The sequence below is a fragment of the Podarcis filfolensis genome, assembly GCF_964270895.1.
Source record: "Podarcis filfolensis genome assembly, chromosome: 3".
Lineage (NCBI taxonomy): Eukaryota > Metazoa > Chordata > Lepidosauria > Squamata > Lacertidae > Podarcis > Podarcis filfolensis.
The window spans coordinates 40,990,196-41,002,896 of record NC_139606.1 but is presented as its reverse complement, the minus strand read 5'-3'; the positions used below and the strand labels follow the sequence as shown (position 1 = coordinate 41,002,896).

Sequence of the window (12,701 nt, the reverse complement as noted above, 5' to 3'; positions counted from 1 at the left end):
ACTGGGTACAGTGCCTGCAAATGGAGGAGTAGGGTAAAAGGCGAGGACTGAGTGGCAATATGGGGTGTTGTCCACGATGGTTCAGCTTATTGCCTATGTGCAGGTGCACTCACACGGAAGGAGGGAGAACAGATCTCTGTCGGCCACTAAGGTTGCCCCCCATGAGCTGATATATGATGTACATTGCAAATGTTTCCCATATTTTATATTTAGAACAGAAAATACCTTTCCACTGTGAATACTAGGCTGTAATTATTATAATGTACTATGAAACCAAATTATCTAAGCTTTTACTTTAATGTGTAACGGGAATAATAGAAATAAGGAGAATATGAGGTTACACCTCTTGCAACTTTCAGATAACATTGTTCTTTGTTTCTTCCTCTCGACAGCTTTTTTTGGAGCACAAATCAATGCTTTTATCCATGTTATTATGTACATGTACTATGGACTAGCTGCCTGTGGCCCAAAATTTCACAAGTACCTTTGGTGGAAACGATACTTGACCATAATGCAGCTGGTAAGTAATTTTTTTTAAAAAAAACCTATTTCCTAGGTTACTTAGAACCTTGAATGCTAGAACTTTAAAGCTAGGTGGATGTCATGCATCCACACACCCCATGTACCTCTTGAAGCAAGATGCTCTGTACTCAGATCACACCATAGACCTGAAAGAGCAACCAAGAATGAGATTGGTATTCTGGCCAGATGAAAGAATAGAATTGAATACAATGAAATGAAATGTGTAGAAATAGTTCCAGGTAATGAGTATGAACCAAAACAGTATCTTACATACCTATTTGCATGCAGAATATCTTAGAAATAACGGTAGAATGGAAAGTATACGGTAATTCATCAAAATCTGTTCACACTGAATCCAGTGATAACACTGTACACAAAGGGTTTGGCTGCATGAAATAGTTGTCTTACACATGAAAAGTTGGCCACTGGGGGAGCAGGATGCCAGACTAGCTGGGCCATTGGCTTGATCCAGCAGGCTATTCTTATGTTATTATCTTATGCAATCCTTTTCTGGATTTTAAAGACCAGATTAATCCCTCCATATTGCTGGCAGAGGAACAACCCAGATTAGGGGAGATGATTTATGGACCACCACCCCCTTCTCCAAAATACATGGCTGTAGATCAGGCATGGGGAGCCTGTGGCCCTCCAGCTTCAGGGTTCCATCTCCCATCAGCCATAGGCAGCATGGGCAGTGACCAGGGATTGTGGTGGTTGTCACTCAGCAGAGTTTGAAGAGCCACTGCAGAACAGTTCCGAAAAGTACAGTAAAGCCTAGTTGTTGGTCATGAATATTATGAATAGCAGAATAGGAGAAACGTGTCTTCTTTTTCCGTTTCCACCTAATAGCTATTATCATTTCTCTGTGACGTGTTGGTGAATCATTTTTTAAAAGTATACCTTCAGTTGTGCAATTTGCCTGTTAATTCTTTTCAATATCTGTTTAGTATTCAGATTTCCCCCCAAAAACATTATAAAATGCAATCGAGCAGAAGCTTACTGATCAGGATCTTTGACATTCTGTTTTTCTACCTTTTCAGATTCAGTTCCACGTGACAATTGGCCACACGGCCATGTCTATTTATATTGATTGTCCCTTTCCTAAATGGATGCACTGGGGCGTCATTTTCTATGCCAGCACTTTCATTATCTTGTTTGGTAACTTCTACTATCGGACATACAAGATGCCCAAGCAGCCTGTAAAGAATGGCAAGATTACCAATGGTGTTGTGGCAAATGGTATAAGCAAACCAGAAAATGGTCTAGTTGTGGAAAATGGAAAAAAGCAGAAAAAAGCAAAAGGAGAGTAACTCGATCCAGGCCTTAACCATTGTTGGCAGTGAGGAGTCTCCAAATTGGTTGTAAAAGAGAAAGAAACGTTATCCTATCTATACCAATTGACCTTTAGGTTATTGAAGAGATAGAAAACATTATTTATGAAGATCGTTTTAACAACAACCCTTCAACTTAAAAAATTCTATTGTAATTATGTAATTATTAAGACTCTCATGATCTCTATGTAAACTTTTAGACTGCTGGTATTGGTAATGTAAGAAAGAATTGCTGAAGCATATCCTGTCAATCCAATGGTTAATACTACAATTAACCAAGGGTACAGTTGACTTGTTGGAGCAGACATTTCTTTGAAAATACGAATATTGTATAAATCTTTCTGAACCTATCATTTGTTTTAAGACCAAATCATTCCCTAATTAGGACATGGATTTATTCTTGCCCTCTTTTATCATAGTTTTGTTTTATAGTCTCTTAAACTACATGTTACCCTAATTTGTCCACTATATCTGTTACAACTTCTCTTGTGTGGAAATGCACCTACCTCTTCATTTTTTGAAAGTAACACCTAACATTAAATAATAATTTTTGAAATACAGAGTCTGCCAATATAAATTTTGTTCTATTCTAATTAGAAAAAAGTATTTCATTATTATTTTTTAAAATGTATTTTATCATTAATGAAGAGAACATATTTGAAAGGTCTGTATCTGAAACAAATGACAAACCATGGTCTAGGTCTAAGACAATCCTTGTTTCTAAGATGTCATGAAACTATTGTTTGTTGTCTCCAGTTGCATGAAACCCATGGTGCTAATGCTTAAAATGGTTGGATGTTATATTGTGGTAGAGGGGAGGACAGAACTCAAGTTTTTATTTTGCTAATGGCCTACTTATTTAGTACTGGGCATGTTAAATATAAAGAGGAGAAATTCATCAGCATAGAGTCTTGCAGCTGAAAGCCTCCACCCAACAATAGAACTCAAGTTAGCCACGACCAGCTTGTTCCATTGGGTTCAGTGGGACTTAAGTCATGATTAAATTTAGTTAAATTGGGGCCCAAGTGCTTAAATGTCATGAGCAAATGCACTGTAGATAATATTGTTGTGAACTGTTTACTCACAAGGTGGTCTTGCCTCTAGTACTGTAATACTTGCGGGCTCATGATCTTTTTACAGGTACTGTACAAATAGACTCGTAATTGATTCTTCTTGCAGTCATGTCACTGCAAGAGCAATATTGGCTGGTTAAGATTCCATCCCTTCCATATCAGCTTCTCTAAGTCTAATTTCCATGGCTGTTCTGCTCATCATTCCTTCTGCTGCACCATTATGGCTTGCCTCTAACGCTTATTGTCAGAGTACCTCAAGTTCGACTCCACTATGGACTGGATACATTTTATTGCACAACTGTGAAGAAAGTACAGTAAGGATCCTCCATTTGCACAGCCCTGGAAATGGATGTGGAGAGAAGTCATGATTTGCTCCAGCTTGGATTGAGTTTGAGGCACAGCTGGAACTAGAACTGAGGAGGTCGTTAGATTTCTCTGCTCTGAATACCAGAGCCATCCTCATATATTTATGAGAAAGAGATTTCTCTCTAGTAATGTATTTTATATCATGAAAATAAAGCTATTTAGTTGAGACAGAAGCTCGCAGGACATTCTGTTTTTACTTTTACCCATCTTGTATTGTCTGTAAAAATGATAGGAGAACAAACCCCCCCGTATTTCCTAATATTTACTATGTCTCTGGCTTATTGGTTTTGCCCAAAACACTCCCAAAGCAATCCAAAAGTATAATTGGAAAGGTTATAAATGTCTGGACACAGATCATCTTTACAGGTTAATTTGGCAGGCTGGTCTCCCAAAGTAACCCAAACTGGGTATGAAAATACTGACATGGGCTGCAGCCCTAACTAGGGAGTAGGCCCATGCAACACAGTGAGACTTACTTCTGAATAAAACTGTTAAGGATGACACTGTGGAAATACACAGCAGATCTCTTAAATCTTCACTGGTCTGGGACCATCAAGTAGCTTCTCTGATTAGGGTTGTTTCTTTTGTGCTTTTCAAAATGGAGCCGAAAGGTGGGTGTTGTTGTAGGCAGCTGGCAGAGCAGGGTGGGGTGACCTTGCTCACCTGGCTTCTGAATGTGGGGGTCACTGCTGTTAATAGGGAGGGGGTGACTGCAGGTAGCTTGGTTTTCAGCAGGCACAGTAGCACAAGCAGTGGGTTGGCTCCAGTACCAACAACCTGCTGAACTCCCCACAACCTCAACTGTTACTCAACTGCCTCTGTTACTGGCAGCGAACTCCATGTTGGGAAGCCAAGTACGCAATGCAGCTCAACCCCGCCAGCTGCTCCTGCAGGCAACAAACATCTTGGGACATGATACGCTAAAGGGCTGTTGATTTTATTGGGGGAGAATTAAGCATGGGCTTAACTTTTTCATTGAAATCAATGGGACTTGCATGTGCTCAACCTTGTCTGGATTATTCCCTTAATGTATAGAAATAAAAAGTAAAAGATGTTTGCAGATCTTTTGTCCTTTTTATAATCTAATGGGATTTCAGCATGGGGTGGTGTTCTGTCATCATCCAGGTGGAGGGGAAAAACACCTATTTCAGACAACATAATTGACTTTGCCAGCCGTACTGAGAATATTCTCTTCCAGGGTGGTGTGGCTTTTGACTTTGATTTCATTTGGTTTGATTTTTTTGCATACCACAGTCTCCTAGGTCTTTGTGTATTGTAGATTCATATCCATGAGAACATACACTAACCCTATGGTGCAATTCCACCAGAATATTGCTGCTGGAAACCCAAATCCTGCATAGCTTGTAAACAAAGCACTTGTTGGCACTGATGACAATGCAGATTGCACCACAATAAGAAACGGATCCTGGCATGCTTGACTGTGTGGCAGATCTGGTTTAATTAAAATCATGTTTATTTGTTCGTTAGTCTCTTTTATCACAAAAGTGACTTGAAATAACTTACAAAAATAATATAAACCCAACAAATAAAAGTTTTAAAACACATCTATACAAGTAAAAAAGACAGGCCACATTAACAGAGATCAGATAGACCTGAAACCCCTCAAAAGAGGGGCCAAAATCCAGGGCTAAAAAAGGTTTCTGCCTGGTACCTAAACATAGATAAAGATGGCAAGCCTCCCTGAGTAGAGCATTCCACAAGTGGAGAGGCACCACTGAAAAGGCTTGTTCTCGTATTGCTACCCTCTGCACCTCCCATGGAGGAGCTACGTGGAGAAAGGCTCACATGATGACCACAGGGTCAAGGTCAGTTTGTGTGAGGTGAGGCAGTCCTTGAGGTCATTGGGGTCCTGAGGCTTTATAGGTCAAAACCAGAAATTGAGCCCAGAAACTAATTGGTAGCCAGTGCAGTTGCGCCAGAATGAGTGTTTATATATTTGGGCTGTCCGCAATCAGGCTGCTGAATTTTGGACCAGCTGCAGTTTCCAAACAGTATGCAGCCCCCTGTGTGACACATTTCAGTAATCCAAATAGTCCCTGTCCAAATAGGGGCATGACTGGGCCACAAGCTGAAAGCACTGGGGGAAAACACTCAACAGAACCAAGGCCACTTGAGCCTGAAGCTGCAATAATTGATCCAGGAGTACCCGCAAGCTATGTTCCTGCTCCTTCTGAGAAAGTATAATCCCATCCAGAGTAGGCCACACCCCACCCATCTGGTTGAGGGAACCACCCTCTAATAGTCATCTGCCTCTGTCTTATCTGGATTAAGTTTCAGTTCATTGGCTCATATCCAGGCCATTACCAAGGCAAGACAATGGTCCAGTGCATCCACTGCCTCACCTGCAAATGTAAAGGGAAAGTAGAGCTGGGTCATCATGGTGCATTTTGGGGGTGATTACAGTATCCTTTTCTAGACATCTTTAATAGGTACCAGCAACATTTTGAAAGACATTCACACCCAGTACATACATAATGCAAAGTAAAATGTTCAGGTTCCCAGAGTAGAAACTGCAGCTGCAGTGCTCTTCTCCCTTGGTCCTGCTGCTGCTGCTGCTGCACTATCCAACACTAAGTCATGGTTTGGCTTAGCATTATGGCCAAACCTGGACACATGCTTTGTTGTGGTTTGTTGGGTGAGGCAAGCCCAGGTTTGGACATGACGCAAAACCAAATCATGGCTTAACCCTAGAAAGTACAGTAGCAGCAGGACTGAGGAGGAACACTCCATGTACCTGCATGTTTTCCCTGTTCATGCTAAACCATGGTTTGTCTTAACCTTGTACGCAAAGCAGGTAATTGTCATGGGGCCCACAGAAATCTCCGTAAGCACTGCAACATTTAGTCATAACTATTTCAAAGACTTTATTTTTAAAACTTAAAAAAAAAATCTAGCACTGCGTCCATAGATGTCATTTCTACTGAAACTCATCTCATCACTTTCTCCTTTCCAGTGGTGGGGGAAGGGAAAGATGGAGCCAAGATATGCCAATAGCACTTTCCAACTGGCCTTTAATCTTGTACTTTTCTTAAATCAAACATCCTGCGTAGACAGCTAAGTTAATGCATGTTGGGCTTGCATTCCCCAGCTTGGATTTTGGCATGTTACAGTTTGGCGGGGTAGGGGGAGATTTGATACTGGCTGATTGCACGAAACAATATTTTGAATATATGGTATGTCAAATACAAACATCAGGAAATAGATTTTCCAGAGTTGTTTTGAGATATAAATCATCTTTGTAATTTGCTTGTCAGAAATCATAAGCAAAAAATGTTTCTGATTTTCAGGTAGCTAAAACTTATTTCAGAGCAATGGAGTGTTGCTGAGTCTATACTTGCTTTCTTGGCTCCACAAAACGCAGAAATGCAGCTGGTTTGTGTGTGTGGCAGGTTTCTAGTAACTGAGCAGTTACATGTGATGGGGAGATAGTCCTTGATTTGCCACACTGTATGGCGCAGCAGTTAATTCAAAGGATAAACGAATGACATTTTTGCAAAGGATACTAAAGGGGTGGTGAATAATGTGAGACTCCATTGCTTATCTCAAGCATTTTAGTTTATTTATTCTAGCAAGGCTTCATTCCTCCAAATGAACCTGTGCCTTTGCATGCTGCGACTCATTTTTATGAAGTGGTCTACTGGCTACACATGCATGAACAGTATCGCACATCAACAGCAACCATTTGCAGGATTGCAAACACACTTGGTGGCATGAATAAGAGCAGATGTTATAATGCTGAATGTAGCCCCATTATCCATAGACCATGCATATTGAATGAATAAACTGCTTCAGGTAGCTGCAACTGATGACAAAGCATCCCTGGGACTGGTTTACCGGTAGTTGCAATAAGCAATTTCATTTGAAATTCACTAAGAAACACATTACCATGCCATGCTCAGAGTCATTACAGTAGTCATCTGTAAGTTGGATTAGCTATGATGATCTAGTTTATTCCATTTTTAACCTCTGTCTTTCTTATGGAAATGATGTGCAATAGTTTGCTTTCGCAAAACCAAATAGAAAAAAAACCAGATGAACTACAAACTGGTCTTGTCAAAAACTAGAATGTCAGTTCTTCCTTAATTCTGGTTCTTGGAGCATGTCTGAGATCAACACAAACTACGGATTGGAGCCAACTACATTTTGCTCAGAGTAGACCCATTGACAGAGTAGACCCATTGACCCAAAATAAGTTGGTCAAGTCCATTAATTTCACTGTGTCTACTCTAAGTAGGACTAATGTTGGATACAATCTTCTTATGATCTATTTATCAATAAATGTATACGCTATTGAAATCCACAGGAGATGTTAGTAAAAGCTGCAACAAAATAAACTGTTTATTTGAGTGCGATTTTAACATTTATTATGAGCAGCTTGCATTGTGGCTAGCATGTTTTGTAAATAGATTTCATGCAAATCATAGTGTGATGTATTCATTTGGGTTTTAGATAGCTGCATCTTTCCACAAAAGCAAGAATTTTTTGGGTGGGGAGGGAAGAGTTTGATGTTGGAAAAAAATAGCAAGTTAACACTAAAACCTGCCTTTAGAAACACAAAAATATAATCCAAGTATAAATAATGAAGCCGTATCTCCCTAAAATTCAGCACGTCTATGCAAATGGGCTCTTGGGCAAATGCTGACACATAGGTTAGCCATGCACCCGGGTGATGCACAAACATCATCGGACTATGTGTGGATGGGTGGGTGGTTCCCACAGGGACTCAATTCCTGCTCAGCAGAGATTCTTCTTCCAGGGAGGGAGTCCTCTATGTGGACATCCACACATGTGTAGGGACCCCTTCAGACTGACTCTGTACACATGTTGGCTGTGTACCGATGTGCTCATCAGTATCTAGGAGGCTTCAACTAACAGGTCCTGTTAGTGCAAGATTTTCTGCTTTCCCCCTCCCTCTCCTCCTGCCCCCTTTCATACCACACCCTTTTCCAAATCTGCTCCACAGGGTTGGAGGAACGCCTAGAGCAGATTTCGGGGGGGGGGGAGAGAATATTCAATGGTGTAAGCAGAAATCATTGCACTGACAGAATGCTCACATAGCAACAAGCCTAGGATATTCTGTGTAGGAGCATCTTTTCCTACATCTGTACTGAACAGGCTTCTCTGAATACCAGATGTTACATGTTAGAGAACACACCTGCATTAATCTGAGGCATTTGAGTCACTAGTGCAAAAATCAACAACCCTTTTCTCGGTTCGGGATAGCATATGCTGTGCTTCCCTCAATGCCTGAATAGTCACCATGGCTGTTTTCTTAGATCAGCTGAATCAATATCTGTATAATAATTGTAAAGGTAAGCTTCAGCAGATCCAGAAGCTGCACATCATTCATTTCACAGAACGATCCTCACGGTGTGGGTCTATGCATTTTATAGAGCGTCCTCTTCAGAGCTCTTTAAATCTGCTTACAAAGCACCTGACCGAAAGCCTGTTTGGATCAGACTCAGGAAACTGGAGACAAAGAAACTGCATTTGCTGAAGACGTCTTATTACCGCATTTTGATGTGGCACTGTTATTGCAGGTACAGATACCAGGGAACGTTCATTGTCAGTTTATGTAAGCCTTTAAGCGTTTTTATATCGTTAGGTTCATGCATTGCCTTATGCAAGGTAGCATTCTATGTTATGATTAGTTGAAATGTACAAAATATTTCTTAATGATCAAAGCACTTGTTCTTGGCACATGTGTCCTCAAATTAAGGGCCAGATCCTTCTTCTCATTGGCTGCAAACAGAGATGGACTGGGGCAATAGATGTGATCCAATTTTTAAAAATCTGTTCTAGATATTACAACAATTGTTCATAAACCTAGGGATTCAATTACAAGGATTTGTACTTTTAGCCTTTAAACATTTTTATGACTTGACTTTTAGGAATTAAGTATTGCAATATTAGGAATTATCTACTATTAAGATTTGGGGCTGTATGTGGGATTTTAAGGTTCTGCATGTGCGTATGCATGCATACATCTTACAGGAATCAATGGAATTTGTGCGTGAAAATGGCTGGATGAGGACTTGCAGCCATAACTTTCATTGCAAATGCTCCCTTTAAGAAAATTGGATAACTTCTTTGATGAAGTGCTGCTTTTGTGTAAATATGTAAAACTACCCTGAATGGACATATTAACTTTTTAAAAAATGTATAAAATAATATTTTGCTATTTTGATAGGTGGGAGAATTTGGTAAAGGATTAGTGTAACAATGACTTTGCTTATTCTGTGTAAAACTAGAACGGTATAATTATTATGTCGTGTATGCATTTGGTTTGAATTAGATGAGACAAAACGGCTGTTAGCAGTTAATTATTATTTTTCTGCTGCTGATTTTCAAGAGCAAATGGTAAAAGCTGATAAATTAACATATGTGCCATTTTATGCTCCAATCTAACTTTTGGTTTCTAGGGAATGTTTGAAATATTTGGAGCTTCACTGGCTACTGTACATAATAGGGTTAGCAAAAATAAAAATAAATGCTTAAAAGTATTTAGCTTTTGTTTTTTGTTTTGTTTTTGCCCCCTCTTTCATTATATTAGAATTCATGACATCAGAATCCATTAGAATCCATGTCAATATGACACAACTACCATGCTATCTTGCTCTCAGCAACATGTAAGCATAGGAGCCAACTCCTAGGGGCCGAGGTCCTTTCGGCTCCCCAATAAAATATTTGAGGGGCCTGGGGGGCCCTAAAGTTGATGGGCTTTGCCACTCAAATGGTATGCATGTGCCATGTCTCATGATCAATTATGCAGGGCAGGGATTACCTGCCAGTGTGGTGTAGTGGTTAAGAGCAGTAGATTCGTAATCTGGTGAACTGTGTTCACTTCCCCGCTCCTCCACATGCAGCTGCTGGGTGACCTTGGGCTAGTCACACTTCTTTCAAGTCTCTCAGCCCCACTCACCTCACAGAGTGTTTGTTGTGGGGGAGGAAGGGAAAGGAGAATGTTAGCCGCTTTGAGACTCCTTCGGGTAGTGATAAAGTGGAATGTCAAATCCAAACTCTTCTTCTTCTTCTCTCTCCCCCACCCTCAATATTCTATTCAAGTTGGCATCCCTGCATGTTGGCATCATCTTGACTTCCAACAGACCGATCCTATTCATGTTTACTTGGAAATAAGACCCACTGTGCTCAGTGGAGTCTACGCTGTATTAGGTATGTTTAAGATGGCAGCCCAAAGTGGATATTTTAGTCTATCAGTAACATTTCCGCAGGAAAGGGTTGTAGCTTTCGTACAGCACTTGCCTTTCATGCAGAAGGTCCTGAGTTCAATTCCTGGCATCCCCAGGTGCAGCTGGGTAAAATTCCTGTCTGAATCCCTAGAGAGCCACTGTCAGTAGAGATGGTACTGAACTAGATGGGCCTATAGTCTGAATCAGTATAAGGCAGCTTCCTTTGTTGCTATCTTGAAGGTGTAAAGGCATGGAAAACAAACTCTCCAAATGTTCCTATTTTCCAGGGACAGTCCTGGATTTACAGAAGCTGTCCCAATTTCTGATTTGATCCCGGAATGTCCTGCTTTTCCTTAGGATGTCCCTATATTCATTGGTGAAATGTTGGAGGAATACCCAGGAAATTCCCAGGCTCACAAGTACACTATCACCCTATTCCAGCTTCCAGAACCCCTAGGCACTGAATGTGTAAAGAGGCCATCAGTAACATATAGGGCTAGCCCTATCCCATGGTATTGCTGCATATGGCAGCAATGTCCCTGGCCTGAAACCCTGGAGAGCTGCTGCCAGTCAGTGCCGACAGTGCTAAGCTAGAGAGACCAATGGACTGACTCAGTGTCAGGCAGTCCCCTGTGCTCCCATATGGTTGGCTCTGTCTGAAGGGAGCAGCTTCTGCACCTGCCGAGTTACCTCCATGAGGGCAAGAGCCCTGATTGGCCAGGATTCCCATTGCCATGGAAAAAGCCCTGCATGTGCTTAAGTCGCTCCCTCACTTTAGACATGCCATAGTCTAAAGACTGGTTGAGCCTCTATAGCTTTTCCATTACAGATATCAGACTGGTTCAGAATGGAATCGCCAACCTACCGACAACATGCAAATCTCTCTCTCCTCTCCATCTTAATTCAGCGGTTCTCAAAGGGCCTGGGGGCAGGAGAGGATGGCAAGTGTGGCAGGAAGGTTCAAGGGCCATCAGATAAACAACTAAACATATTTCAGTGTAATATAGTATAGTATCAAACTAATTCTTTTATTTGCAGAATATGGATAGATTTCTTTTCAAAATGAGAGCAGTGAGCGAAAGACGGTCAGAGAGGGGGTTATCTGTACTTTCCAGGGCAAGATGTTCACTGATAATTGGTGCAGCCCTTTTATCTTCTTGCCATCATGCCTCCTCCATAAGTGGGACACAGTGTCCATCAGTCCATCAGCAAGTCCACCACCCTTTCTCATGGACTCCATAAGGTTCTTCCCGACCCATTCCCATCCTTGCAACAGCCTATGGCAGGCATAGGCAAATTCGGCCCTCCAGATGTTTTGGGACTACAACTCCCATCATCCCTCGCTAGCAGGACCAGTGGTCAGGGATGATGGGAACTGTAGTCTCAAAACATCTGGAGGGCCAAGTTTGCCTATGCCTGGCCTGTGGGGAAGGGAATTTGTCATACCTGGGCAGAATGGTTTGGAGCCTGCAATCTCATCTCACAGAGTGGGAAGGTGGTTGGTATGGGAGAAGACAATTCCCCAGAGAATCATGGACCCAGAGATCCATACCATCCATGTAAATCACAATTATGTCACAGTCATGGTTTCCCCTAAATAATCCTGGGATTATTCCCAGCACCCTTGGCAAACTACAGTTCCCAGGATTTTTTGGAGGGAAGCCTAAATGGTACAAGAGAGCTTTAAATTTGTGGGGCGAATATGACCCTAGTGTCCTTTAGCAGGACAGAGCTAGTGCCCAAACCAGCCTCATAACTCAGATGACTGGTTGTTAGCCACCCTCCTACTGCCTGGCTGCTTATCATAAACTTCTTTTCAGAAGCGACCAGCTCCCTTCCCTGCAGCTAGTTTGTGGCAAGGATGCTGAACCTGATGCACATCGTGTCCCTAGTGATCCTGCTTGCTGCTTATTTCTTGAGCAGCATACCAACAGCCCTTGAGAAAGATCCCCAAAATCAAAATTGCCTTTGTAAGTTTGCTTGCCATGTCAGCATTTCAATGTGTACCAAGCTAGGAAAGTTGGCCACATGGTCAGATGCACCTTCTTGCCTTGGCAATCCTGAAGTCATTACAGAAGACAGGTGTGCCCAAAAGGCATGAGCTAGGAGTACAGTGTGTGATACGTTCAAAGGCCTGGATCTCCAGGAGGGTGGATGTTCACCTGTGCAAACTAGCCTGTAATGCACCTTACAATGGT

The 12,701-nt window shown here is 41.6% G+C and overlaps 1 protein-coding gene across 1 annotated transcript in view; it reads left to right on the top strand.

Moving 5' to 3' along the window:
• ELOVL4 (ELOVL fatty acid elongase 4) overlaps window positions 1-4,352 on the top strand; it is a 48,307-nt gene extending 43,955 nt beyond the window's left edge. Inside the window, 2 exon segments of the mRNA XM_083608146.1 lie at window positions 393-520; window positions 1,563-4,352. Of these exon segments, the coding sequence (XP_083464272.1) occupies window positions 393-520; window positions 1,563-1,832 (398 nt within the window). The 3' untranslated portion in view covers window positions 1,833-4,352.
• Window positions 4,353-12,701: the final 8,349 nt, after the last annotated feature.